Here is a 27,585-nt window from a genome sequence, read left to right as displayed (position 1 = left end):
CAAGACAGTAACAGTATTTAAACACCTTCATCCAGCCTGACCCAAGCTTTATTTCTATGGCTTCTGGACAACCAGTTTCATTATACAGCTTATAGATGCCTGTTAAATATAGCCTGCACACAACAAAAAAGGACCCACTTGTCTTTCAGTAAGTGCCACAAGGGCTTGCCTCTGTCTTTTGCATTGCTGGCCAGAGCACAGGAGGGCCATCGACCAGCACAGCACTGCCTGTTTATGCTTTGTTGACCTGGACATGGTGGGGCTTTTCCCTCTAGCCAGCTCTTCAGCCCTCCATCAGATAAGGGGGATGTGGCAGGAAGAGATGGGGAACCTGTTGCAGGGCCTTTTTGCCACCCAGTCTGCTCCTCTTCGCATCTCATTAGAGCCTAAGCAAAAGCCAAGCTCCGGCAGCACTGCCAGTCTTTCAGCAGCTCCTATTGGTGATAGTTTGGGTCTGAGAGATGCTGGTGAGTGTAACAGGCTATAGCCATTGTTTCCTAACATGTCATTGGTGTTTTCCCCACCCTTATTGTGCTGATTCAGGATGGAAGCTGTTTTGAGCAGCAAAACTGTCCTATTTTCAATGCACAGGATCTTTCCATTGCAGTTATTCTATCCCCTTGTATCTATGAATTACCCCTTCCAGTCATTAAAGCAATGGCCAGATGACCACTGAATACTCCGCATGCCACCCCACCTTATATAACTTTTAATTACTGGAGTATCTAGGGTTGCCAAGTCCAATTCAAGAACTATCTGAGGACTTTGGGGATGGAGCGAGGAGACTTTGGGGGGTGGAGCCAGGAGCAAGGGTGTGACAAGCATCATTGAACTCCAAAGGGAGTTCTGGCCATCACATTTAAGGGGTCCGCACACCTCTTAAATGCCTTCCCCCCATTGGAAATATGGATAGGGGCACCTTCTTTAGGGGCTCATAGAACTGGATGCCCTGGTCCAATCCTTTTGAAACTTGGAGGATGTTTTGAGGAGAGGCATCCAATGCTATGTTATGAATTTGGTGCCTCTACCTCAAAAAACAGCCCCTGCCCCCGAGTCCCAGATCAGATCTCCATTATACCCTATGGGAATCGGTCTTCATAGGGAATGATGGAGTGACCAGCGGACATTTCCCTCCCCCACCCAGCTTTCTGATGACGCTGAAGCGGGGGGGAGGGACTGCAAACCGGGGAATTCCCTGTCCCCACTTCCGGATTGGCAAGCCTAGGAGTACCTTCGAGCACACAGGACTATTTCTCGCCACCACTGCTAAACTGTAGCCAGCCCTTGTGTATCTGGAACAAGGGGCGGGCAGGGCTTCCTCCTCTGCCTTCTCTCCGCAGCATGAGGCATAACAGCTCAAGCAAGAGACTGAGGTTGCCTAGGCTCCCAATGGAGAGCAAGCAGGCTGTGAACAAAAGGGAGCACCCCCCCCCCCGCCCAGAAAAGGGGAGTATCCACACAGACACCCCTCCCCGCGCGCCAGCTTGCTCTTTTCTGGGGAGGCTGTCACAACAGTGGCAGCTTTACTCTCTCTCTCTCCTGTGGCCGGCTTGCTCACATCCCGGCAGTCATCCTAGTGCAGAGACTGTAGATGGGTGGGAGGGGGCGTTGGGGAGGACATGGGCACGGGCAGTCACCTTCCCACTTTCCCGACGGGGCAGACCTCATATTGAAGAATGGTGCTCCGAGCGAGCCGCAGGTGGCCTATCAAAAAGACTGCGTTACGGGCAGCAAAGGGCAGGGACGACGATCTGTACAAAGAATGTCCGAATACATAAACAATCTGGGAGACTTCACTCTTATAGCTTTCTGCCTAGGACACAAGTGACTTCAGGTAGCGGAAATGGATAACAGAAAGACGGAAATGAGTTCAAACCATAGAGAAAGATTCAAACCAGCCAGACCCGGCCTCTAGTGGGTGAGGCTTAACAGCAAGCATCGCTATAGGCTGTATTAGACTTTTTAAAAAGACATGCCATCTTTTTCCCGTCTGCATCCAATAAGAAGGAGAGGGAGAGATCGGGGGCGTGGCTGGCCTCGGTCTCGTCCGTTCACTTCTATATAAGGACTTGCAACGGCTTCTGCACGTTCTTTATTCGGAGACGTCCGGAGTGGTTGGTTAGAAGACATTACTTTACGAGTAAGTTTTTTTTTTCTTTTGTCGTCCGACGCTTATCAAAATATGCTTTTTATTTTCAAGTGCGTCCATCAGTGAATGTGTCGTTGGTTGCCTTTTGGAGTTCGTGTGGCAATGACGATTTAGTAAAGATCTCTCCTCGGCGATCGTAGGGCTGGTTCGAAGATGAACGGCCTGCTGGGAGTTGTAGGCCGAAGGGAGAGGCGTCTGCGTCGAGTATTTATAGGCCACGCCACGTGGAGTCTTAAGTTATCTATTGGCGATTGCACCGCGGGCATAAATAGTCTTAAATGAAACATTACGTGGGAGCGCCGCTACTGAAATGGGTGGCATTTGCTTCGAAGCAAGTATGCCTGCATTTAGTTTGGAACAGCCTGTTAAGTAACGAATGTGGATCATGGAAAACAAGCTACGCTTTTTAATGTCTTTTAAAAGACTTCTAGAACCTAGTTATATTTAAAGCAACGTTAACGCTCCTTAATTTAATTCAACAGTTTTATTCAAGGTGTATGCTTTTGTGTGCTGAAGAAGTGTGCATGCACACAAACGCTCACACCTTGAATAGCATTTTGTTGGTCTTACAAGTGCTACTGCACTTAGACATTGTTCAGCATGAAAGCAGTTTGGGCACAAGTTAATCAATTACAAGTGTGGCCATTTAGGTTAGTTCATTGCTATCTATTTTAAATGTGTTCTTTTTATATGTAAACCTTGTTAATTTCATGGGAGAATGAAACTATGCTTAATTTGTCTGAAATTATCTCATGTTTAGAAAACTCAGCCATGATTTAATTGTGCAGCAAGGCTTTTTGTGACCTGTATATAGAAAGCCTGTTAATTTACAGTCATTCTGCTAAACTCATTCTGCATTTTGTTTGTTCCAGTACCCATGGGGCCAGATGCTGTGCTGGTGTTGCCACTTTGCATGCAAGGAAAAGAAGTAAGTTTTCATATTGTCCTATAAAAGTATGAGCGTTTCTGGCTAGCATTTATAAAATGCTCCAGATACTCTTCCACAGGTAACACCACTTTAGCTTTTTGTTTTAACTATTTAATCTTTTCTTAAGACATGGGATTTATATGCAAACTTTAAGTTTAAATTGCACTACATCTATATTAGAAGTTTGAAATTATGGTAGTGCATATGTGCAAATGAAGTAATCTAATGAATGAATGAGCTTTGTGGGGTATCCCCAACTCTATTTTGAGCCTGTGAGCACATTTTGAATTCTGACACCACATGGTGGGCACAGCAACAAAATGGCAGCCACAGGAAGTGGAACTAGCCACTAAATGACTGTCACAGCGTAACTTCAGTAGCATAGTGTAGATCTTCTGTGAGGGCAGTTGCTGCCAAAACATTTTTTTTTTAATCTGCACAGCCAGTCAGATCTCCAGTAGTCAATCTAAATTCTTGCTGGACAGAAACACTACCTTGCCCCACCCACTTCCTAAAAACACTTGGCTTTCATTAGAAGAGATGTTGGTGGGCATCATGGCACCCAAAGGCACCACACTGGGTACCTCTGAATATGCTTTGAATAGAGGTCTTCCCCATACCATAATCCTAAATCACTGCAATTGGTTAGCAGTGTGGATGGGCAGTCTTTCTTTTTAGTGATAGTTTCGTAACAGTGTTAAGTCATAAACATATGAATTGCTAATAGTTTTTACAACAGATCGCTAATTTTGTAAAGTTTTGTTTACTAGCCACTGATTTTGCTGATTGTTAGATCGCTTCCAAAGGAAAGCTTTTAAGTTGAATTCATGCATAATGTTTTATTTGCTTTAGAGTTTAGGAGTCTTTATTTGCAATAATTGTAATTTCTTTTTCCACTTTTTTTTCAGATTGTGACACTTCCTGAAGGGTGATGGAAAAGAATGAATGTATTATCTAGTATGCCATTATAAAAGTGGTCATCAGGTTTAATTTGCTGGACAGTCATGCAGAATTTCTTATGGTTAGTTACATATCAAAAAAGAAAAGAGATCAGAGCAAAAGTTATGTCAGTGATGAGCCTATCCCGAACCTGATTTCTGATGAAAAACATCATACGGATCTGGCTTCTGAGATTCATTGTTTGTTCAGAATAAGATGTGTTAAAGATCTAATGCTGGAAATAACCAAGTAGTTGTCATTTTGCAAAACCTTGTACTGTTGAGTAGTTCCATTGATGTTAGTAGAACTGCTCTAAGCAAAATGGATTTGAGGGTAAGAGTTTAACAGTCTTATGCTTTACAGACCACGGTAATTTCATTGAGTAAAGTGGTTTGGGTGTGTTGCTCTGCCTGTCTTTTGACATGTTACTCATACTGTTCTTTACATGTAGCTTTCTGGACAGTAACTGCAGGAGGTCAGTGTTGTGTCTGCATTAGGCCTAACACTAGACCAGGGGTGGGGAACCTTTTTTCTGCCAAGGGCCATTTGGATTTTTATAACACTATTCGCGGGCCATACAAAATTATCAACTTAAAAAAAACAGTGCTCTGCCAAGGGAGAAGGTCAGGCCAGCAAAATTAATGCAAATAATTGTTTTTCTATTTGAAGTCATGTGGGGAGAACCTAATTCACACACACACACCCCGGCCCGCCGCCCTAGGCAAATGCCTAGGTCCAGAGATATTAGACCACATCCTCTAATATTAGCATATGAGATCACACACTCATTAGCATATTAGACCATACCATCTGGGATAATCACATGCAAATTGAACTGGTGTTACCTGGCTGCCAGCCCTCCCTCCCAGCAGCAGTCCTTCACAATGCCCACGAGAGGGGGGAGGGCTTGGCCCAGCAAGACCAAGTGATCTCGGGCCTAACGTTCCCCACCCCTGCACTAGACCATAGATATGGGCCACTTTTCACTTAAAAATATGGCTGGGAGCCTTGAAGCTGTGTTTTTTGTGCTACAGTACATTGTGAAATGGTAGGAGGGCCTAGCGTGACTTTGTCCGTGGGGTCGCAAGGAGTCAGACTCGACTGCAACTGAACAACAAACATTGTGAAATAAACTAAAAATCAGTTTTACAAAACTGAATTCTTTTATCGCACTAAAAATTAAGGATGAAATTGAATGCTACTAGAAGAGAAATAACTAAGCAATCCTTTTAAATTTGCATTTTGTTTTTTTTAGGCTGTTAACACTTCTGAAATTGTTGTTTATAAAGGTACGTATATTAACAAATTGGGATATTTTAAAAAATGGAATTGGTCCAACCAGTGATGAACCTATCCCGAACCTGAGAACTTGATGAGAAATCTCTAATACGGATCTGGCTTCTGAGGTTATACCACCAATAGATTTTTTTTCTTTTTTAAGACTAGTTGCATTTCTGGAACTGCTGATTTCTTGATATTTTCACTTGTAGGTTGGCATCAGGTCTAGGAAGCATCTGGGATTGACTTGATGTAGGAATCATCTGCTTCTGGATTTAAACTACCATCAAAGCAATAGAATAATATCACTGGTGTCATGTATTGTGATTTACTTGTAAGTTCATTGAAGTCTTTGGGCTTAAAGGGGTGCAACCGCCAAGATTGCACTCTAGTAGGGCTCCTTAGTTTTGATTGTTTTAGGACACTTTACTGCTGTTGTCTCTTTCTTGCAAAAAACACAAAAGCAACATTGTTTTTTCTGGTCTCTGGTTCTTTCTGTCAGCCTTCTCTTGATTCTTATCTTCTAGAGCAGGGGTAGCCAACGGTAGCTCTCCAGATGTGTTTTGCCTACAACTCCCATCAGCCCCAGCTAATGGCTGAGGCTGATGGGAGTTGTAGGCAAAAAACATCTGGAGAGCTACCGTTGGCCACCCCTGCTCTAGAGTGCATGGCAGAAAGGAACAAAAATTGCATTAAATCCATATGTATATTATTTCATTGTCTCCTGCTTGTCTAGATAACAGGCCTAGTTCATAATGCTTAGAAACAAAGTTTAAATAGCAAATCACCAGTCTATCCTGTGATTTAGCAAAACTGGAATGATTGCATATAAAAGTGGGCCAAGGAGAGTAGTGTGACCAGTAGATGTAACACCTTTTTGACTTGTGACATTGCTGGTGATTTCTTAACATCCCCTCATTCCTGTTCCATGGGTGTGCCACAACCCAGGAACATGCAGGTGGTGGGAGGTTCACTGACTTGCAGCTTTGCTCCATGAAATCTGAGTGGCTGGATTGGATGCACCCTTTCAAGCTCACTAGGAAGCCTACACTGCAATACAATTGACTGAATTCACATAATTGTAAAATCTTTTTCCTTGTTTTTAGTGAAATGAATTTGGTGCCAGGAAATCAGCTGATGTCTTGCAGTATGTACTTCAATCAGCCTCACATCTTGAGAGCTCTGTGGGAATTAGCAGTGCAATAAATCTAAAACTTTGGAATTAATGTTAACAAAGTGGTCATATGTTTGTCTAATTTTTGAATGACATCAATGAATCATTGAGAACATGTAGTTAGTTACAGTGAATACATCAAAACAATTTTTTCTAAAAGTTCTATTCTGCCCCCTCCCCCCTTGACAAAGAACAATTTACTGGGTGGAGGTAATAAGAATGGGAGTACATAAATAAGTGCCCTAAAATAGGGAAAAGATAACATTCCTTAAACAAATAGCCTTGTTTGAAAACTTGATGGCACAGTGCAGGATTACTGCCACCCTCTGGCTTCACAGGACAAGGAAGGTTTATGCCATGTGATAGTGGAGGGGATCAGAACAAGTATTACTCCAGAGCACAGGTTTTTAATCAAGCTTCCATGAAACTTTTTCAGTCTGAGTATCTCCAAGGGGTTTGATTAAATTTTACAGTTACCTCAGGCACTACTTTGGTAGGGGGTGAGTTTATAGAGGATTCTGGGGTTTGAGGGACAGGGAAGCCTTATTCACTGCAGTTTAAACTCTACTGCAATTATGAATGCTCTATTGTGATGACTACTACTGACAAAGTCAGCTTTTGCTGAAAAATCCTGATATACTAAAATCAGATGTACTGGAACAGTGTCAGAAGTTTTCAAATGCCACAAAGCTCTGCTGAAGTAGGCAGTGACTCACAAAGGCCACAAGTTTTTATGGTGCTATTGGATGCTTGCTCCTTTCTAAAGCTCTGCTGGTTTGGCAGTTCACTTGCTGTACCTTGAATGAATTAATGATCACAGGATTAATAGCAAGTAGGATTCTCTTCAAAATATTAGATATGCAGAAGATAGCATTTATGGGTGCTAGTGATAACGAAGTAGAATCTTCATGTGCAAAGGCATGTGGGTGATGAGTGCTGCAAATAGAGCTATTTGCATACCCTGCAGTGATTACTAAGGTACCTGACTGGCCACTTAAAATGTGTAGAAATTGCTTTAAGGGACAACTGTTAGGTAAGAAATGATACATGCTAGCATTTGTGGTAGGAATGAATTGAGTACTGGAAGTGTTTTGAAGTGATGAGTCTAAATGTAAGGGACTATGAGGAGCATATTGCAAAAAAAGACCAACAATAAAATTTTCTTCAAATATATTAGAAGCAGGAAACCAGCCAGGGAGGCAGTGGGGCCCTTGGATGACCAAGGGGTAAAAAGATTACTGAAGGAGGATAGGAAAATGGCTGAGAAGCTGAATGCATTTTTTGCCTCTGTCTTCACTGGAAGACGAGAAGTATTTGGCTGCTCCAGAACCACTAATTTTGGAAGGTGTTGAAAGACCTGAGTCAGATTGAGGTGACGAGAGGAGGTCCTACAACTGATAAACGAATTAAAAACTAATAAGTCACCAGGTCTGGATGGCATACATCCAAGAGTTCTGAAAGAACTCAAAGTTGAACTTGTGGATCTGACACTGATGAACACGGGTTATTGAGGAAGACTCAGCATGGGTTCTGTAAGGGAAGATTTTGCCTCACTAACCTGTTACAGGTCTTTGAGGGGGTGGACAAAGGAGACCGAACAGATGTTTATCTTGACTTCCAGAAAGCTTTTGATAAAGTTCCTCATCAAAGGCTCCTTAGAAAGCTCGAGTCATGGAGTAAAAATACAGGTCCTCCTGTGGATCAAAAACTGGCTAATTAATGGGAAGCAGAGAGTGAGTATAAATGGGCAGTCTTGCTGTCATGCTGTCTCTGCTGCACCTTTAAAGCCCCCACCCCAGACTGGAGTTGAGAGTCTACAACATCTTTGTGGTCAGACTCATTAGTCAGTTCCTCCTTTTCTGCTGGCTCTAACAGGTCTTCTAGAGGGGAGAAGCAATTCGATGTTTTAATAGCAGTGGGGTGCCGCAGGGCTCAGTACTGGGTCCCATGCTTTTTAACTTGTTTATTAATGATTTGTAGTTGGGAGTGAGCAGTGAAGTGGCCAAGTTTGCAGATATTCAGGGTGATGAGAACCAGAGAGGATTGTGAGGAACTCCAAAGGGATCTGTTGAGGCTGGGTGAGTGGGCGTCAACATGCCAGATGAGGTTCAATGTGGCCAAGTGCAAAGTAATGCACATTGGGGCCAAGAATACCAGCTATAAATACAAGTTGATGGGGTGTGAACTGGCAGCGACTGACCAAGAGAGATCTTGGGGTTGTGGTAGATAACTCACTGAAAATATCAAGATTGCAATTGCAATAAAAAAAGGCCAACGCCATGCTGGGAATTATTAGGAAGGGAATTGAAAACAAATCAGCCAGTATCATAATGCCCCTGTATAAATTGATGGTGCGGTCTCATTTGGAGTACTGTGTGCAGTTCTGGTTGCCGCACCTCAAAAAGGATATTATAGCAATGGAGAAAGTCCAGAAAAGGGCAACTAGAATGATTAAAGGGCTGGAGCACTTTCTCAATGAAGAAAGGTTAAAACGCTTGGGGCTCTTTAGCTTGGAGGAATGTCGACTGCGGGGTGACATAGAGGTTTACAAGATAATGCATGGAAAGGAGAAAGTAAAGTACTTTTCTCCCTTTCTCATGATACAAGAACTCATGGGCATTCAACGAAATTGCTGAGCAGTCAGGTTAAAACATCAAAAAAGGAAGTACTACACCCAAAGAGTGATTAACGTGGAATTCACTGCCACAGGAGGTGGTGGTGGCTACAAGCATAGACAGCTTCAAGAGGTCCATCAGCGGCTATTAGCCAGTGTGTATATGTGTGTGTGTGTGTGTGTGTGTGTATATATATAAATGTTTTGGCCACTGATACAGAGGGTTGGACTGGATGGGCCATTGGCCTTATCCAACATGGCTTCTCTTATGTTCTTAAGTGAAAGTTGAAGACTGCATTTATCAATGGGAAAGCTTAAATTCCTTGCAACTGCAGAGGTCTTAACATAAGGTATTCAAAGTGAACCTTTTATGGAAAATATGGCAACTGGTTCATGCCTCAAAGTCAGTTACTCTTTTCTATACCTGGAACTAATGCTTCTGATACAGACTGCAGATTTCACTAAGGTAGCTGGCTTGCAAGATTCCAGTCTAGTAACACGCGAGACTAAGAAAATCTGGGTATATGTTTTGGAGAGTCAGTACAGCCTATAAATGGAACACTTACTACCTGCTTGAAGGAAAGGTCCCCTGTGCAAGCACCAGTCGTTTCCGACTCGGGTGACATTGCTTTCACAACGTTTTCATGGCAGACTTTTTACAGGGTGGTTTGCCATTGCCTTCCCCAGTCATCTACACTTTCCCCCAGCAAGCTGGGTACTCATTTTGTCAAATTCGGAAGGATGGAAGGCTGAGTCAACCTCGAGCCGGCTACTTGAAAACCCAGCTTCCACCGGTGATCGAACTCAGGTCATGAACAGAGCTTAGGATTGCAATACTGCAGCTTTAACACTGCGCCATGGGGCTCAAAGCTACTTTGGTCTCAATGACCCTGAATGGGCATCCTGTAGTAAAAATACTACCAGCCAAGTTTTTCTTCCATGCAGCTAAGGTGGAATACTAGAAGGTTGGTAAATTACCACTGCTAGAATAAAACAGCTTTTCTTATTGACCCACCTACATGGCTCAGCTAATGACAGCGCAGTATACAATATGTGTTGTTTTATAGAGACAAATTTAAGAGCTTTGTTGAGTTTATGGGAGTAGCACCAATATTCAAGATTTCCCCCCGCCCATCTGCTTGCCGAAAGCCGCAGAGGCTAACAGATCGGCTGTCCCTTAACCTAGCTTAAAGCCATATCGCAGCCCCTCCTACCCCCTCAATCAGCCCTTCCAAGAAGAAATCGCTTCCAAGCAGAGCGAGAAAAAGCTCTCTCCTGCAAGTAGCCTGTGCCAGAACCAACGCCGCCAACGAGAGGGAAGCGTTTAGGACTAAGCAGGCGGCACACTGCTTAGTCCTAAAGGCCCTGGACCCGACTTTCTAGTGCCCAAATGACTACTAAATCAACACCATTTACACTAGGCGCGACGGTGGCAGTTTCGTGCGAGTCGTTCAAATCCTGCAGAGAGGGATGTGAGAAAGAAGTCGATGGGACGACAAGGCGCAGGCGTTCTGGCAGCGCTATCCACCTCTTCCCTTGCAATCTTTCCGCGCTTCCCCCCCTTGCAGGCAGGGCTCCGATGCTGGAAATGAGAACAGTTCTTGAGGAAGCGAAGCCAGAGGGACCTGACAGAATCCAGTTCCCGCGTATGTCCAGCTTTTAAGTCAACAACATGCCCTTGCCCACACCTGGATTTTCCGACGAATATGGAACCATTTCTTCCTTGAAGGATAATTCCACTACGGAAGCCGAATTCTCGCGTGTTTACGTGCGAGAACCCGAAGAATCCCGTACCCCATGCAGACTCTCAAGCCTCTGACGAGCACGGCTGAGCGCCGCTTAAAGGGAGGGCTCGCTTCCCTCTTTTCTGCTCTTTCCGCGTACGGACCGGACGCTACCCTCGCACGCATGCGCATACGGCCACGCCTCGGTTTTCCGGACTGTCTAGAACTCAGTAGTGGGGCGGGGCGCTAAACCCCTGCGGAACCGTCTAGGAGACCCCGGCGTTGGGGCTACGCCAGCGCGCGCGACGCCGCCTCCTCCTCCTCCCTGCCTGAGCCGACTGGAAGGGGGCTGGGGGTTGGTTGGTGCCAGCAGCGGCGTGAGCGCTCCAGCGGCCGCCATTTTACGCAGGCTCCTGCACATTCTCCGGACACGTTGAGAGAGCGGAGAAGGGGCAGCTCCGCAACAGCTGAGCAGCCAGCCGCGCCCCCCTCCACACCACCCCCCTCCCCTCCGGAGCCCTTTTAGCTCGCCATTCATCACCACCAGCCCCCTGGCCACTCACCCGCACAGGTTAGCAGCCACCCGGGCATGTCAGACGGCGAAAAGAGTGGGGTGGGAGAGCCGAGACCTTAAAACGGTCCCCTGGGCGGAGGGGGTCGGCTGAGGGGTGGGCAGGAGGGTAGTCCTCGGGCTTCAGGTGGCTGCCTCTGCCGACGGTCCTGAGGGAATCAACAAAGAAGGAGAGACAGAGGGAGAAGCAGGGCCGGCGGTGCGAGCGGGCCTGTCCCATACAGCGGGATGGGGCATGAGTGACGGACTAGGCCGGGACCCTCAGGTCTGCCATGGGGAAGGGGACGGGAAACAGAAGCCACGCGTCTGCCTGCCTCTCCTTCCTTCCTTCCCGGGGAGCGCTGGGAGCTCCAGCTGCTTCATTGTCCTGGCGGCAGCGCCATTCATTGGCCACGAGGCGCCTCCCGGGCGGGGTGGGGTGGGACGGGAAGGAGAGGAGAGGAGGCTGGGGCTGAGGCTGCCGCCAGAGTGGCTGCGGGACTGGGTGTCGCGTGCCGCTAGTCACGTAACGAGGCCGGAATAGGAGAGGGTCTGGTATTCAGCCTTGCACATTGGAGTTGGGGATATCAAGGAGGGGAGGAGGGCTGGGTATGGCTGGACGGGCGTCTGTGGCTCTGTGTTTCTATACACTGTTCCGGGGTGCTGTGAAAGCATGGGAAGTCCTCGTGCCTTCACCCCGTCTCTTTTCTCCTCCCCGCTCGCCTTTCCTCGTTATGGCGAAATCGGGCCCAGGGTGTTGCAATTCCTCTCCCGGAGGAGGGGGGAAAAAAAGGATGGGGGAGAAGGGGGAGGGAAAGTCTGGTTTTCCGGAGGTGGGATGGAGGGAAGTTGGTCGCTGGAGGAAGTTGTAAGACATTTGAATGCGCCGAGCACGTGTTCTTTTGGGGCTTATGGCGGCGGCCGCCACCTGGGATAGGTATGGATTGGAAAGCGCTTTTGTTCCTTTTGCTTGGTTGCTGTAGGCCCTGTCAAGGAGAAGTACCCTGAGTGTAGGCAGAGGAGGGGTGGTCGTGACATATGTTGGGTCGAAGTAATTGATCAGAGTAAAAAAGGTAGCAGTAGATGGCAGTGGCTGTATCGCGGGGGTGGCGTCTGCATGTTCTTTCTTGCCATTCGCTTCTTCAATTTCTAACTTACCCAGAGCTGCTTAGGGTGTGCTAGGGAGAGTAAGGGAGGTGAGTCAGAGTTTGGTGGATTGTGTAGCACTTGTAGTAAAATCTTCGCACCTCTTCAGGCTTTGGTTCTAGAGTATGCCTTTGCACTACTAGGGTTTTTTTTCCTTTTGAAGCTTGCAAGCTTTCTTATTTTAAAACTAGTAGGGAGAATGGGTTAAGTTTTGAAGCGTCTAGTGGGCAGTTGCATGTATTGACGTCTTTTTTCTGTTATTAATAAGCTCACGTGACCAAAGGTCTTGAGCAAAATATTGACGTCCAAATTGTTTGGCTTCAAGGTTTCTAGCTTAATTATGATGCTTATTGCATTTGAACAGATATCTGGAAACATGGCTTCTGAACATGTTAATGGGAATGGTACTGAAGAGCCCATGGATACTTCTGCTGCAGTTACCCATTCTGAGCATTTCCAGACATTGCTTGATGCTGGTTTACCACAGAAAGTTGCTGAAAAACTAGATGAAATTTACGTTGCAGGTAAGATGTGAAACTTGCAAAGTCACATGTTCAATTTTTCCATTGGACGTTCCTTGCTTTGGGCTAAAATAGCAACTTTTTGTGGTTTCCAAAAAACAAAATATGGGGATTGCAGTCGTCTTAGTAAGTGCTTGGATGGTCAACTGCTACATAATGCTTAGGATAGACCAGACTGGGTGGTGGTGAGGGAAAACTCTTGTCATTCGGGCTCTAGGAACAATGCATAGTGGATTAGAATGGTGCGTGTTTGGAGCAGGCTAGTTCACTGAGGCATTCATGGTGTGCATCTCTTGTGGGTGACAACTTTGATAGAATGTTTAGGTTTGTGGGTGCAAAGGCTTTGTGCGTGCAGTCATGTTCTGAAGCTCAGTTTGGACAGTAAGAGATTTGTTGAGTGTTTTAGGTTAATTCTTAAGAGCCTTTACATTGTGATTTCTTGATAGCTACATAGTAGCTGTAGACATGTTACATAATATATTTGAAGATTAATTAATTTGATTGACTAATGTATTTTTCGTATATAGTAAGGAAAATAATCCTAACGTAGCCTGTCCATTGGCGGCTTCTGAAATGCTATAGACTACCTGATTGAATTGTTCTAAAATAAAGTATTTTTCTTTCTAGGGTTAGTTGCTCACAGTGATTTAGATGAAAGAGCTATTGAAGCTTTAAAAGAATTTAATGAAGAAGGTGCATTTGCAGTGCTTTTGCAGTTTAAAGACAGCGATCTATCTCATGTTCAGGTAAAGTATTATAGTAGAGGGTTTTTTGGTTGGCAGTGGCTTATGTTAGTCCATATGTAACTCATAGAAGTAAGGAAGATCTAATATTAATTTTATGCCTGTTTCCTTAAATCTGCCTATATAATAACAGCTGATAATTTCCTTTAAAGAACAAAAGTGCCTTTTTATGTGGCGTAATGAAGACATACAGACAGCGAGAAAAACAAGGGACCAAAGTGGCAGAACCTAGCAAAGGACCAGATGAGGCAAAAATAAAGGTATGCTTTATTACAGGAAACTATATATTTATTTCTGTCTCCGGGTCATTGATGCTATTGTTCCATGTAGCTATAACTGGCATACAAGAGGAATTTGGGTTGGGGTATTTCTAGTAGTATCTGAGTCATATATGCTATTTTGTGCACATTCTGGGTTTATACTTAACTCACATATTATTCCTGAAACTGATCTTTTGTGTTACCTGACAAGAGTTTGTGACACCGCTACAGTTGTCCTGGTTATGGCATTCTTTAAAGTCTTACTGTATACTTACTGGTGCCTGATTTGTAGAATTTGTTTCTCATTTGGCTTTGGGTGGTCCTACTCAGATACTGAACACAGACAATTTATTATATACAACTTAAAGTTTTCAATTTAAATCTGAAGGCACTTTTGGAGAGAACGGGTTACACGCTTGATGTGACTACTGGACAGAGGAAGTATGGTGGTCCTCCCCCAGAGTCTGTCTATTCAGGACAGCAGCCGTCTGTTGGCACTGAGGTAAGCAAGATAATATTTGGGTGTAATTAGGGTTGCCAACGGACTTACAGAAAAATACCATCTTTAACAAAGGCTTAATTTGTGGAAATGTGCAGATGAAGCTTTTCATGATATGCAGGTAAATAATGTCACCACCTGGTTCCTAAACTAAGGACACAGGATGATTTTTCTCTAGGCTCTTGGCAACTCTAGGTGTGAAAAATGGTATTCATCTGTGTTGTGTTTTTTAAAATACATGTCTATATATTTGTTATAGATATTTGTGGGTAAGATTCCAAGAGACTTATTTGAGGATGAGCTTGTCCCATTATTTGAGAAAGCTGGACCTATTTGGGATTTGCGCTTAATGATGGACCCGCTGACTGGTCTAAATAGAGGATATGCTTTTGTCACTTTTTGTAACAAAGAGGCAGCTCAGGAAGCTGTTAAATTGGTAAGTTTTCTCATTGTGGTGTTATGGACTTACTATTTAAAGTAATTGCTGATAGTAGCTAATAATTTTTTTCATCAGCTTACCCTAATATGTAAGTTCAAGTTGCTTAGCATTTGCAGAACTTAATTTGTGGTGGAATTTCTTATATGTATTTAAATTAACTTTATCTTGTGTTTTGAATTCATAATATTTAGCATTTCTGGTTTCTCTTGCAGTGAATCTACTTTAAAAAGTGCAGAAAGGGATGGGGGGGGGAGGGGAAGCCAGCCTTAGTGGTTGGCTGAGTCTAAAAAAGAACAAGGTAACTGCCTGTAAAGATTTAATAAGATTAATTCAAGGCTACATATTTTCTTGAGGATACTGTCCAGTATAATTTCTATTAGTGGATTGAATTTTTTTATATTTATTGATTTGATTTTTAGAGAGCTCTCCCCGATATTTTGGTCTCAAGGCAGTGTACAACATTCAGGAATACAAATTACAAATTCAGTTAACTAAAAACAATAAATACAAATGAATACAAATTCAGTTAACTAAAAACAATAAATGCAGAATATAAATACAGTTTGAGTACAGTAACAGATGTCTAATATCAGTTTGTCCTTACCTCAAGAGGGGGAAGTGAGTGGAAAATTGTGGAGTAATGATGTTCTTTCTCAGTGGCCTTGGACATAAACTGATCCTTAACTCAGTGTCATCAACAAAAAGGAATAATATGTTAAAGCAAGTTCTTGTGTTATTTTTGAATGTGTAGAAGTAGAAAACTGCCATAAATAAACTTTTAACTTTCTAGATTTGTATAAATTAAATAGGAAATAACTTTATGAATTATCCAACAAATATATTATTAAAATGTCATTTTTCTCATGAAGCTTCCTGATTCTCTTCCCACTCCCCCTCAAAAAAAAGACTAGTGATTTCTGGGGTAATGGTTGTGTTCCAGTATTAAGCTCTAGGTAACTGATGGAATTTTTAGTTTGGTCTTTAACACTTTAAGATAGCAGGCCTGTAGCTGTGGACGGAGGGCCTGTGAGGGCCCTGTCCCCTACTTCCTGTTGGGGTGCCCTGACTCAGGACCCCCAGCCTTTCTTCCCCATGCCCCTCCCTCATTCGTGATTTAAGTAGTGTGGGAGGGAGGGGTGGCCCCTGCCCTTTCAGCTTTCACCCCTGTGGCCCTCAGAAGGCAGGGGGAGGGCTCTACATTATGCAAGAGGGGCGGAAGGAGGAGTTGCCAGTCTCTGTGATGTAAAGGAGGGAAGGGAAGAATGGGTGCCCTGTGTTGTGTGCCCTGAATTTCAGGAAAGCCATTAAGTCCCTCCGAATATTATTCATAGGTGCCCCCCCTCCCATTTTAAAAATCCTTGGTACAGGCCTGGTTGGTAGTGCAGGCCTATTTGACTATTACTACTTGACCCTTATGTGTGGTATTTACAGCTTTCAAGCAGCACACTGGATTTATCTTTCCTTTATAGTCAACGGATTAGTCTGCCATTTCATAAAGTCATAAGAATTCCTTATGATAACTTGCTGATTGATATTCCAAGTGCGAGATGATCTCTCATATGAACACAGGTTTCTTGGAAATCAGCTCTACACTTGATGTCCTAAACTGAAACTTCAGTTGTAGGCAAATGTTTCTGAAGTTTGAGACCTTGGGCATTTTTGCAGTATGGTTAAAAAATAGTAGCTTTTATTAAAAGCATTTGGAATGTTCCCATCTGTGAAGCCCCCCAGCCCAGTAACGCTGTCTAATTCTGCCTCACTTTGGCTCCCTAATCCTATATATTGGTTTCTGCTGCTGTGTTTGTGGTGTTAGAACTAAATGTAAATATAAACAAAAGAAGAATATAATTTTTTGTTTTAATAGTTAAGGGTACCTTTAAATATTTGCATTTTAAGTAAATAACACCGACGGGGGTCAAATAACGGGGGGAGGGGTGGGTAGAAAGTAATATATGGGGTAGATAAAAGAAGGGTTTTTTTTTAAGATGTAAGATATAGATTTATTACCATGTGTTACCAATAAAATTGTTTTAAACAGAACTAAATGTCACCTTGCATATTAGGATGTGGGGAATGGTATAATAGCCATACACAGGAACGTTTGGCCTGTTCATTTCTACAACATCTTACAGATACAGGCACAATGTATTTTTGACCTGTGCTTGGGCTAGGATTGGCTTCAGTAGAAGTGCACCACACCTGGAACCACTAGTTTGATATTGTCAGTTCCCTGCTTGTTATAACCAGAGGGATTTGTAATTTATTAATTTTTGGGGGAACTTAATGCAAAGGAAATACATTGTTACATGCTTGTTTTGAAAGTTTGTGGGGCTGGAAATGTCAGGTTTTTCAACAGTGTATAGGATGGACACTTCATAAGGAAACCAGTTGATGCTGAAATAGAAAGGCTTGACTTGTCTGTACTTGGTAATTCATTTTGTAGTTTAGGGTATAACTTGATGTTTCAAGTTACTTTTAATCTTAGAGCAAGAAGGAACCCAAAGACCATCTGTTTAAACACCCTGCTTAAACAGGGTACCTACATGGCTGTGCAATAGCAAACATACTGGCAGACAATGGGAGTAGTAGAACTACAGAAAATGTGTTTTGCAGAAGTCTAGATGGCTGAAGCAAGCTGACCAAATTGCATACTATAAAAGTTTTTGGACAACTGTTAATGTACATTGACCCTTTTACAATAAAGTAAAAAACTGAATTTAGCAAGCAAAATGAAGGCAGGAATAAACTGCTTTGGATAATCTATCCCTGTATTAACTCTTCTAGTATAACAATCATGAAATTCGTTCGGGAAAACACATTGGCGTATGCATCTCTGTAGCCAATAACAGACTTTTCGTTGGCTCTATTCCTAAGAGTAAAACCAAGGAGCAGATAGTTGAAGAATTTGGCAAAGTAACAGGTAAGCTGCTTGATACTTTTGATGAGTAAATACAAAAGGAAATATTTATTTTCAAGTGATCAGTGATGAATTTTTTCACCATCTTTCGGCTGATATTGAATGATGATGGTATTCTAAACTGAGATCATGAATACTGAATTTATGGAAGGTGGTAGAGGTGGAAGGAGTATCTAGGTGTTGATGTCTTTGTGCTGTCATGCTGGGGTCTTAAATGTTGTCCAAAGAAGCCTATCTAGAGTAACCTATACCAAGCTTTTTTCCCTCTCCAGGGTTTGCTTTTTCCTCTTCAGTAGTGTCTGGCTCATGAATATTTTTAATAAAAGAATTTTTTTTTCTGGCTTTCATTGCATAATGGTGGGTTGTGCCCTAATCCATTTTATCACAACCTTTTGAGGTAGCCTGGGGGAGAGAGAATGAGATCATCCCAAATCCATGGCTGAATAGGGATTTGAATGCAAGCCTCCATGCTCATAGTTCAGTGGTTTAACCATGCCAGCATGCATCTTAGGGGCTTTTACCTTTCTGGCTGCTTGTAATCCCTCATCTTCAAAAATTCTTTTGCCTTCCTGTTCCCTCATGACAAAATTTTTGAGTCTGCTTTGTTACTGAGACCTTTGTGAAAGTATGTGTGATGGAATAACTAAATATATCTGGTTGGCTTCAATTTCAGAGGGTCTTACAGATGTAATATTGTATCATCAGCCTGATGACAAGAAAAAGAATCGAGGTTTTTGTTTTCTTGAATACGAAGATCACAAAACAGCAGCTCAAGCCAGGCGTAGATTAATGAGCGGAAAAGTGAAAGTCTGGGGAAATGTCGTTACAGTAGAATGGGCTGATCCTATAGAAGATCCAGATCCAGAAGTTATGGCAAAGGTAAGATAAGTAGAGAAACAGAAAATAAACTTAATTTGGAAATGTTAGGGCAGCCTGTCAAAATGACAGCTAGTATTTAATAGAAGGATACTGTTTGAAACATATTCTGTTTCAAATGGAAAACTTTGTAGAAATGATTGTATATGCATGTTCTGATTGTGACCTGAGCCTCTTCTGTAGTATTTGCAGGCTTTAGAATAATTATGTAGGAGAGGTATACTCATTAAAATATTGGATTGAACTGCCCAAGCTTTTTTAATGATGCTTTGAAAAGGGTTGGTTGAACATTTTTACAATTGGAATTTCAAGGTGAAATCCAAAATTTCAAGCCAGGTTTGTAAAACTGGCATGTCTCATAGCTTTACCATTATAGTCATCCTTTTGCAAAGAAAGCAGCAAAAATATTGTTTAAATTAACTCTTTATGCCTTCTTAGGTAAAAGTGTTGTTTGTACGGAACCTTGCAAATTCAGTCACAGAGGAAATTCTAGAAAAGGCCTTTAGTCAGTTTGGAAAACTGGAGCGAGTGAAGAAGCTAAAAGATTATGCTTTCATTCATTTTGATGAACGTGATGGTGCCGTAAAGGTAGGTTTGGAGAGTTAGTAATGAATAAGTTGTATTGTCTTAAATGAAAGAAATGTGCTGTTCCCGTCCAGAGAAGCTTGGAACTTATTACCACGTACAGTCTTTAGATCAGTTGGTAACTTCATTTTCTTAATCTCGTTACATTGATCATTTCTGTTTCTAAGCTCCTTAAGTTACTCATCGCTCTCTGAAAAAAATTTACAGGCTATGTCTTGCTTAAGGAACTCCTGATACACTTCCAGCAAAATGTTAGGATAGTAAATCTAGATGATTCAATGAAAATGTTAGTACCACATGCTCAAGTAAGAGGAACCTTGTGGAAATTATCTGCCCAGATGTTCATGACCCCAAGAAAAGGCAGTTGTGCTTTTATTGGGAAAAAAATCCTTGGGCCGTTACAGGATTGTTACTTTCACATACTTAGCTTGAAATTCTGTTTCCTGGTTCACAAATATTGTTCTTGTTTCCTGTATAGCATACAGATTTAATCCAATTTCTCTACATACACTTTTAGTAGTGTATACAATTTTATAATTCTTAGAACTTAATATATTTTGTCTTATTTTCTGTGTTTGCTTTCTAGCATAGAATTTAATGTAGTCTTGACAACCAGTCCTTATGTTTAATAATTTGAAAATCTGTACTTCAGAAGCTAAAATTGTCTCTTGAGGATAGAAAGTAAAATTATACACCCTATATGTTTCTAATCAATCTTCATCTGTTCTGTTATTACTGTCCATGTTTAAGGGTTCAGCCCGTATTTTGCACATTGTTTGAATAAAAGTTCCCTAGGAATTTGTTATATTTTTTCTCAACTGTGCTTTAGGCAATGGAAGGAATGAATGGCAAAGATTTAGAAGGAGAAAATATTGAAATCGTTTTTGCAAAGCCACCAGATCAAAAAAGAAAAGAACGGAAAGCACAGAGACAAGCTGCTAAAAATCAAATGTAAGTTTTGAATTTTCAGATTTGGATGCCCTTGAGCCCTTCCGCATACTGTGGATTGGAAATGTTGTATTTCTTTAAAGAATGGATTTCTTTAATGCATACATATTACACAGTCAGCCGGCATAATTGTGCTAGGCTAGGAGGTGGGAGACCTTGGTTTGAATCTTCACTCTGGGATGGAAGCTTGCTGATGGCTTTGAGCCAATAAATCTCTCAGCCTAATCTGCCTCAAAGGGTTGTTGTAAAGGTAACATTGAGTACATGAGTGGTATCTGTAGAGAAAAATGGTGTACCGGTAAAGTGGCATATCAGTATATTTATCAACATGCCCTCATCTGTGGATATTTAAATCCTGAGACTGGAGCAATCAATAGACAATACAGATTTTTCTTAGAACTTTAAACCCCAATTTACAGAAAAAAATTGAAATTTTAAAAAAATTATATATGGGGGGGTTAATCCCCTCTCAAATTATAAACACTGTTCTTGTTTCTTCTCAAAATCACTGTGCACTGAAATCTGTGGCCACTGTGGGAGTTGCTTGCCAGCATTCAAATTTTAGTTTCTGTCAGTAAATGGCAGGGGAAGGGCCCTGTTAAAGTTGTGCCATAGAGTAGAGGCTTGCTCTTTCACCCTAATGTTTACAGATGTCATCTTTGCTTATGCATGCTTTCTAATGTGTGTTTGAAATGTAAAGGGAATTACTGTGTTAACAGAAATCTTCCCAGGAAGACTGAGTCCTCTTTTGCTTTTCCTTATGCATGTGTGTGTGTTCAGTCAGCTGCTACTTTTTCCTGAGGTGCAGAGGAGATCTGGCTAATTCTAGGAGCAGAAGAGGCTTGCAGTTGACAGGGCCTTAGGTTGCTATCACTCCAGCTCTGTTTATGAAAACTTCATAACTTGTGACAGATTCAGTGTTGTGAAGTTCCCATTTTTTTATTTTATAATTTCTTGACTTATTTGTTGCTATTGAGTGATTTGGTCATCTTTCCTGTGGTTATAATTGTTAAAGTTTATTTAGAATACCTATAGTGCAGTTGTATGCATTGTTAAAAAGTACATACCATTGAGGAAACATTGCTACAAACATTTCCCCAGCTACAGCATGGGAAAAAACCTAAACAATAAGTGATATACTACAGTTGAAAGAAAGATGGAATAATGTCTGTTTTTGTCTGCTACCAGAAAATTATCACCTTTCTGTGTAAGCTTATTATCTTTGCCTTTTAATCAGTTCATTTTTTTTCTTTTTTGCACAAGTTTGTAAATGGTTTTCATTTAGGTATAAAATTATTTTATCAAAGATATAAGTTTGGTCATCTCTGCAAGTTCCATTTTCTTGACCATCTGTTCTCCAATGTAGGTAAATGTGAAGTTCCCAGTTTTGAGCATATAGCAGTCTTGCTGCTATTGACAAAAACAAAATTTCATTCATCTTCTTGAGTGTTTATTAATCCCAACAAAAAAGCTTCTATTTTCATTTGTAGATCTGTTTTTAAGATTTTCTTTATAATTGAATGTACCTTGTGCCCGATATTATTAGCATTATTACAAGTCCACCATATATTATAAAACATTCCTTCATGTTTACATTTCCAACATTTATGCATAATATTTTTATACATTTTTGCTAATTTGTCCAGACTTGTATATTGTTATACATTATAAAACGTTTTCTTTAAACTAGAACTCAAATTAAATTTTAACCTTTTCAACCATAAATGTTCCCATTGTTCCATTTGGATAGAGTAGCCAATTTTTTTTAGCACTTTATCATTAAATTCTTATTCCTGTTCATCTTTCAAATTTCAACAGAAGTTTATACATTTTAGTGATAGCATGTTGGTCATTTGTACACAATTCTAGTTCAAATACACCCATCCTTTTGTTGAGTTTAAATATTTCTAATAATTGTGTATAGAAAAACCCCTGGCAACTGTAACCTTGCGTTAACAAAGACTCACGTTTTTTGTACCATTGAGGAAACATTGCTACAAACAGGCTACTAAGGGGTCTTTTATAAGCACTGGCAATTACTGACTGTTGAGGTTTGATTTTCTTCTGTTTTTAATTTTCTTCATCGCATAAAATGGTAATCTCTGATGTACAAGTTCAACTTCAGCATGTAGCTTCAGCATGTTTATGGGTATATAATGTTTACTGTAGCAAAGTGCATGCTGAGGAAGGCCTGTGTAGGGGAGCCATAGCTCGTTCCAGCTCCCATTCATGTTTCTATTTTGAGAGTCTTACCCTCCCTTTATTGGCAGAGGTCAGAATTCTCTTCATATTTTATATGAACCTACAGGCCCGTTTCGAGTTTAAAACAGCTCTGAAGAAAGGTTTTTTTCTTCGTTGTAATTAATATGGGGCTACAGACCTTGCTGATTGAAGTTCTCCTTGTATAATTTGTCATAAATTCCCTAAGCCAGGGAGTTCATTTTAGGTGTGTGACTGGCTGGGCAAGACAAGCAAAAGGCTAAAGTGTGAATCCACAGACTCCAGGGTATTGCCACCACCAGGGTATTGCCACCAGGCTCCAGGGTATTGCCACCACCAGCTCCTTTAACTAGGCAAGGGAGCAAGTTTCCAGCTCTCCCAGGTCTAAACAAGAAATCAACTCTGCAAGGTTGTCCATTTACAAGGAGAGTAGACAAACAAGTTACTTTGTAGCTGTAGCCAGCTTGGTCCAAAGTACTGTTTTCAGATTGAAGCCCCAGAATTCAAGAACACACCAGGTATGTTAGTCCAAACTGTATTGGGCTTTGAAGATCAAGACTAGCACCTTAAATTGTGCCTGGAAACAACTTGGAAACCAATATAGATAGGCCAAGATTGGAGTGATATGGCCCATACAACCTTATTCAATCAACCTCCTGGCTTCAGCATTCTGTATTAGTTGAAGTTTCTAAACACTTTTCAAGGGCAGCCCCACATAAAGTGCATTACAGTAATCTAATCTAGATGTAACCAGGACATGCACTGCAGTGGTCTGATCTTTTCAACCCAGGAATGGCCTCAAATGGCTAACCGGTCAAAGCCGCCAAAAGGCACTCTTGGCCACAGCTGTCACATGCTTATCCAGCAGTAGGCTTGGGTTCAAGAACATCTCCAGACGTATTCCTTTAAGGGGAGTTCAGCCCCATCCAAAATAGATGTCACATTAAATCTTGGGTCTCACTTTCCACTCACCAGTAGCATTTACAACTTGTTGAGATTGAACGTCAGTTTATTAGGCCACACCCTCTCCAAAACTGCCTCCAGTCACTAGTTCAAGGTTCCTACAGCCTCTCTGGGGTCACCTAGAAGTACAAGATAGAATTGAATGTCACTCATATATTGTCACCAGTATCTGTGGATGACCTCACTCAGCAGTTTCATGTAGGTGTTAGAGAGACAAGATTGAACCTTCTCTCAGACAGCCTTCTGATACCTGCCTTCCAGATAGGACTGGGATCTCCACAGAATGGTGCCTTCCAATTCCAGTCCAGATAGGTGGTCCAAACTGGACAATATAAAAGGAGGTGATCTCTCAAGTACGATAAGTGGTATCAAAAACCACCAAGAGGCCCAAGAGAATCAACAGAGTTGTACTCCATCTGTCTCACAGCACAAGTCATCCACCAGGGCTGTTTCAGTCTCATAGCCATGCCTGAACCCATGTTGAAGGTATCTAAACAATTTGTCTCATCCAGAAAAGCTTAATGTTGACCAGTCAGCACCCATTCAGTCATCTTGCTCAAGAATGGAACATTCCATAATGCTTTCAGTTTCTTGAAGTTCAGAATAAATCACCAGACTGAATCGTGGTAGTAAGCATACTGCATCTGTAGATGTAGTAATTGTTTAAGGAGCAACACATTTTGAGTTTGATTTCCCTGCTAAGATTGTGAATCATAGGTACGTGCTCTGATTTCACTCAAGGCCTATTCTTGGTCTGTCTGTCTGTCTGTCTGTCTGTCTGTCTATCTATCTCTTTTCATTTATATCCCGCCCTCTCCGCAAGCGGACTCAGGGCAGCTTACAACATTATAAAAAATTAATCCAATAAAACATATAAAACCATAATTTACATATCAACGTTAAAACCATTCTATAGTGCTATTTCAATCCAGTATAGGCGGTATTGACTTCTTAACTATGATCAGACCCACCAGTGTCTGGTGGCAGCCCTTTTTCAGTTAGATCACAAAAGCCTGTTTAAACAGTTCGGTCTTACAGGCCCTGCAGAACGCAGATAAATCCCGCAGGGCCCTTATAGCTTCTGGGAGGGTGTTCCAAAGTTCTGGCGCTGCCACCGAAAAAGCCCTGGATCTCCTGCTGATCAAGTACTTGCTGTTAGTTTGGCATATAATCAAGCTTTTTCTCTAATGGTCCCTCATAGGGAAAGCTTTATCTAGTTATTCATTTTTGCTCCTTTCATCTTCTGAGGGTCGGCTACACTTATGGCTCCATTGCTGATCTCCCTGTTAATTCATTTTAACTTCAGATGTTTAAAAATCTGCTTAAACTGATTTAAAAATTGCTACATTGCTTATATAAAAACTCATGGATATAGGTGCTGCATTTAATATTTACTTTCTTTAGAACCCGGCCCAAGAAGGTTTATAAAAACAAAACCCAAACCTTAAAAGATATTAAAATTCAGCATTAACAAATCCTCAGCCCAGCATAAAAACAAGTTACAGACACCTTAAAACAGTGTACAATTAAAGTCATGTTTAAAAACCAACCCTTTAATTAAAAGCATGGGTAAACAGAAACATCTTGACTTGCCACCTGAAAGAAAGCAACATAGGTGCCAGGTGAGCCTTAAGAGGAAGGGTATTTTGCAAGTGAGATGCCACTACTGAAAAAGTGCTCTCTCTATTTGCCACGTGTCTGTGGGTGGGGGCAGAGAGCAAGGATTGTGAGGCAAATTTTTCATTTTATGCTGGACAATATAAAAGGAGGTGATCTTTAAAGTATCCTGGCCTCAATCTATTTAAGGCTTTGAAGGTAAGAATCAGGTCTTTGGATTGCATTGGAAACAAATGGGCAGCCGGTAGAGATTTTTCAACACCTAACAGTAGTCTGGCTGCTGCATTTCAGATAGACCATTTTCAAAGGCAGCCAGAGTGCATTATTACAGTAATGTAACCTAATATAATCAGAGCATGGATCACTGTGGCCAGATCATGCTCTTCAGTGATGACCATAGCTGGTGTTCTCTACTTTAGTTGAAGTATGTTTTTTTTCAGGCATTGTAAAACAATGCAAAGTTCTGTTCATAGTTACTCTACAGATACTTATGCTGTTAGTTTTAAAGGCATCAAACCCCCACATTATTACTCTAAAAGGGGTATGGAGTATACACATAGTATACATTTTTGTGGTCATGGCTCTAAGGAAAACTTGTGCAAATTTTTGAAGAACTTAAGCAACTGCTTTTATAATGCATGCATATTGCTTTTACATTCCTCCTTCATGGAAGGAACTGTGAATCACAGTAATATACAGTTTGATATCTAATTTAAGGGCAAAGTACAATTTTCAGGAACCACTGGGGGAAATATAAATTTGTAACAATCAGAGGGATTGCTGTTTTCCATTTGTCCTGAATTTCCTCAGATTTGTGGCTTTCAGTTTTAGATCTGTTGGGTAAATGTCAGTGTATATGCTCATAAATAAAGCATTGAAATCAAAATCAAAAGAACAATACTGACTATAGATATAGACTTGGTGCTGTGCTGTGATTTGGTAATTCTGAAGTACATTTAAAAATACTCTAAACACATTGCTCTGTGTGCTTTTCAAGGTCTTTCAAGAAAAGGGGTTTTTTTTAAAGATAACATAAGCAATACTTCATCTTATTTGTAGAAAATTTCCTGCTTTTTTATTTGCTTTCTTAAAGCAAAAAAAAAAGTTGTAATTTAAAAAGTATTTCAGTCACAGCTATATTTTACTACTTTAAGAACATAAAATACATTGTGCAGAGTTTAGCTAGCATGGTAAAATTGTACTTTTCTGTATATTTATGAAATATAATATACTGTTACTGAAGGTTTTCAAGCATATTTTAGATTTTGCCGCTCATAGGAGCTGAAAATGTAGCCTTGTCATCTATATTGTAGTAATGAAAGGGAACCTATATTATATGAATTTCAAGCAGCTGCTGTTCGTTCTTGTCCCAAAACAGAAGGAACAGACATCCCTAGCAAAGACTGACCTTCTAAGGAAGCTTGAAAGTTCTTTGATACAAAGCTTCCCATGTGTATATTATTTTGTCCCACTTCTGCAGTGAAAATTCCATGAACAGAAGAAGTTTGCAGACAGTGGCTGTTCTCTGTTTCTGCCTACCATACACCATTACTGCTGTGGTCTGAAAGCTTTTTCTGAACAAAATACCACAAAAGATTGCAGGAGAGAAGTATACTCCTCACTCATGGGCAGAATTTAATTGTGCAGGGCACAAGAATCAAGTGGATGATCTTGCCCCATTCTGTAGTCTTCCTGCAGCATTATATGCTGCATGGCATTTTGTTCAGGAAGGTCCTTTAATCCTCCAAAGTAGGCTTTTGAGACCCACAGGGGCTTCTGTGAACTCCTGTTAATGCAAGTTGGATCAAATGTGCTGTCTTAGTTTTATATAGGCATGGATCTAAACTGTTACTAATGGATCAGATTTCATTGAAAAGGTTTTTGCCATTTCTCCTTTCCTACTGTACCCACATATACCTCCTGAAAAGCCCCTTCCAGTGGTTAAGTAACCTTATGAATAAAAAGTATATATTGCAACATGTGGGGTTGCAGTGAGAAGAAGGGATCTGTTGCCATTGGTCCTTCCCATTACAGTCCAGTGTTGCATTCTCAGATGTTCTCTGACCTCCAGAAGCAACATGGGGAACAGGGACTGCAGTGAGTAGGAAAAATACACAATGATCTTTTCCAAGAATTATGGCTGTGGCTCAGTGGTAGAACATCTGCTTGGTTTGCAGAAGGTCCCGGGTTCAGTCCATGGCATCTCCAATAAAAAAAGATCAAATAGTAGGTGATATAGAAGACCTCCACCTAAGACCCTGGAGAACTGCTGCTTGCCAGTCTGAATAGATGATACTGAATTTGATGGACTGATGGTCTGATTCAGTATAAAACAGCTTTATGTGTCCCAACTATTCATGGTATTTTGGATTTTAGTGCTGGGTTGGATCCTGTGCCACTAAAAGAAGTGTTCTCTATTCATACAAGTTGCTGGGCAGATGATTTTTTGCTGTTCTCACCACCTCAGCCACTGCTGTGCATGATTGTAGTCCATA

At 41.5% G+C, this 27,585-nt stretch overlaps 1 protein-coding gene, 1 long non-coding RNA gene and 2 other non-coding genes across 11 annotated transcripts in view; all 4 read left to right on the top strand.

Moving 5' to 3' along the window:
* Nucleotides 1-2,052: 2,052 nt before the first annotated feature.
* On the top strand, nt 2,053-6,530 carry LOC132570279 (uncharacterized). The gene is made up of 6 exons (XR_009555313.1): nt 2,053-2,140; nt 3,022-3,077; nt 3,986-4,098; nt 5,272-5,305; nt 5,507-5,628; nt 6,401-6,530. It is a non-coding gene; the product is annotated as an uncharacterized LOC132570279 (long non-coding RNA).
* On the top strand, nt 4,143-4,211 carry LOC132589406 (small nucleolar RNA SNORD50). Its single transcript, XR_009556599.1, has one exon. It is a non-coding gene; the product is annotated as a small nucleolar RNA SNORD50 (small nucleolar RNA).
* On the top strand, nt 5,353-5,424 carry LOC132589398 (small nucleolar RNA SNORD50). Its single transcript, XR_009556598.1, has one exon. It is a non-coding gene; the product is annotated as a small nucleolar RNA SNORD50 (small nucleolar RNA).
* A 4,553-nt stretch (nt 6,531-11,083) lies between the features above and the next one.
* Nucleotides 11,084-27,585, top strand: part of SYNCRIP (synaptotagmin binding cytoplasmic RNA interacting protein) — a 22,481-nt gene continuing 5,979 nt past the window's right edge. For 4 of the 8 annotated variants that reach the window (XM_060236745.1, XM_060236736.1, XM_060236727.1 and 1 more), the window contains exons 1-10: nt 11,085-11,377; nt 12,867-13,026; nt 13,651-13,769; nt 13,919-14,026; nt 14,415-14,528; nt 14,785-14,961; nt 17,749-17,884; nt 18,555-18,760; nt 19,196-19,345; nt 20,172-20,293. In XM_060236745.1, coding sequence (XP_060092728.1) covers nt 12,879-13,026; nt 13,651-13,769; nt 13,919-14,026; nt 14,415-14,528; nt 14,785-14,961; nt 17,749-17,884; nt 18,555-18,760; nt 19,196-19,345; nt 20,172-20,293 — 1,280 coding nt within the window. In that variant the 5' untranslated portion in view covers nt 11,085-11,377; nt 12,867-12,878. Of the gene's footprint in view, nt 11,378-12,866; nt 13,027-13,650; nt 13,770-13,918; nt 14,027-14,414; nt 14,529-14,784; nt 14,962-17,748; nt 17,885-18,554; nt 18,761-19,195; nt 19,346-20,171; nt 20,294-27,585 lie in introns of all 8 variants that reach the window. The other 4 variants (XM_060236709.1, XM_060236760.1, XM_060236752.1 and 1 more) reach the window with 4 other exon arrangements.

The sequence above is a fragment of the Heteronotia binoei genome, chromosome 1, assembly GCF_032191835.1.
Source record: "Heteronotia binoei isolate CCM8104 ecotype False Entrance Well chromosome 1, APGP_CSIRO_Hbin_v1, whole genome shotgun sequence".
In the NCBI taxonomy this organism is placed as follows: Eukaryota; Metazoa; Chordata; class Lepidosauria; order Squamata; family Gekkonidae; genus Heteronotia; species Heteronotia binoei.
This window is presented reverse-complemented; position numbering and strand designations above follow the sequence as displayed.